At 56.5% G+C, this 1,021-nt stretch overlaps 1 protein-coding gene across 1 annotated transcript in view; it reads right to left on the bottom strand.

The window, feature by feature from the left end:
- The window catches only part of TGME49_324300 (transitional endoplasmic reticulum ATPase, putative), a gene marked incomplete at both ends in the record, with an annotated part of 2,641 nt that extends 1,648 nt beyond the window's left edge, over positions 1-993 (bottom strand). The window contains one exon of the mRNA XM_018783069.1: positions 696-993. Coding sequence (XP_018634717.1) covers positions 696-993 — 298 coding nt within the window. The remainder of the gene's footprint in view (positions 1-695) is intronic.
- Between the last annotated feature and the right edge of the window lie 28 nt (positions 994-1,021).

Here is a 1,021-nt window from a genome sequence, read left to right as displayed (position 1 = left end):
TCTGTTGGGAGACACCGGCGAGAAAGACCGCGAGACTTTGAGGCCATAATGATCCCTCGAGAGCCACTGGTCGAGCAGCGCACTCCGCAGGACAGACGGCAAGGGAAAGGACGAAGATCCAAACGAGGAGCGCTTCACAGCGTGTGACGAAACATGACCGAAACACTGTTCCATGAGAAGGCGAAGGACAACGAGAGCCACAACCAGAGGGAAAAGACAAAAGAGCATGCGAGGAAGCGCCCGACTGTTTCTTTTTCCACAGCGCGAGGCATTGACCAAGGATGTTGTCTGCACCCTCTGGGGTGTCTCTACAAATCAGAACTCGTAAGACTCGCAGGGACCCCCCTGCAAATTCGCTTTCTTCCATCTTGAGAGCAACTGCACAAAACTGTGTGTGCCCATGCCTCACGCTCCCCGACAAAAAGCAGCCTCCCGTTTCGTCTCTTCTTTCGTTCCTTCGAACCGCATCCGGAGTCTCCTCGACACTCGGTCTCCCTCCAGGTGTACATACACCCGGCGCTCCTTCCGTTCTCGCCTAAAACGAATTCCCTCGGACGCGCTTTTCCCCCGTTTTTTTTCGTGCGTGGTCCTTCTTCCCGCGCTCTCTGTGTTTCTCCCCTGCACCCCTGCATGCTTCTTTCTCGCTCTCCCTTTGTCCTTCGTCTTTCTCCGTCGGTCCATCTTTTTCGCCGCACCTCCGAGCTTCACTCTGAGGTTCTTGCGCACGACTTTGTTCAGGCGAATCTTTCCTTCGTCGAGGTCCTGGTCGGCCAGGACGACGCAGACGGTGTCATGCCGCATCTTTCCCTTCAGAAGGACGGTGTCTCCTCGGAAGATCTGCAGCTCCTCCATCTTCGCTGGGTTCAGCGCCACGACGCTGTTGTCGTCGTTGATCGCCTCCTCGACGATCAGCCGATTCGGAGACCGCTTCTTCTGACTCTCCTCCTTTTTCTCCGCCGGAACGGATTGCGGTCTGCGAATGCCGCCGGCCATCTGTCTTCGCAGTCGAAAGAAGCAGCGC

Source organism: Toxoplasma gondii, assembly GCF_000006565.2.
Source record: "Toxoplasma gondii ME49 unplaced genomic scaffold asmbl.1459, whole genome shotgun sequence".
NCBI classification, from domain to species: Eukaryota; Apicomplexa; class Conoidasida; order Eucoccidiorida; family Sarcocystidae; genus Toxoplasma; species Toxoplasma gondii.
The sequence above is the reverse complement of the archived record's forward strand: the minus strand, read 5'-3'. Positions and strand labels throughout refer to the sequence as shown.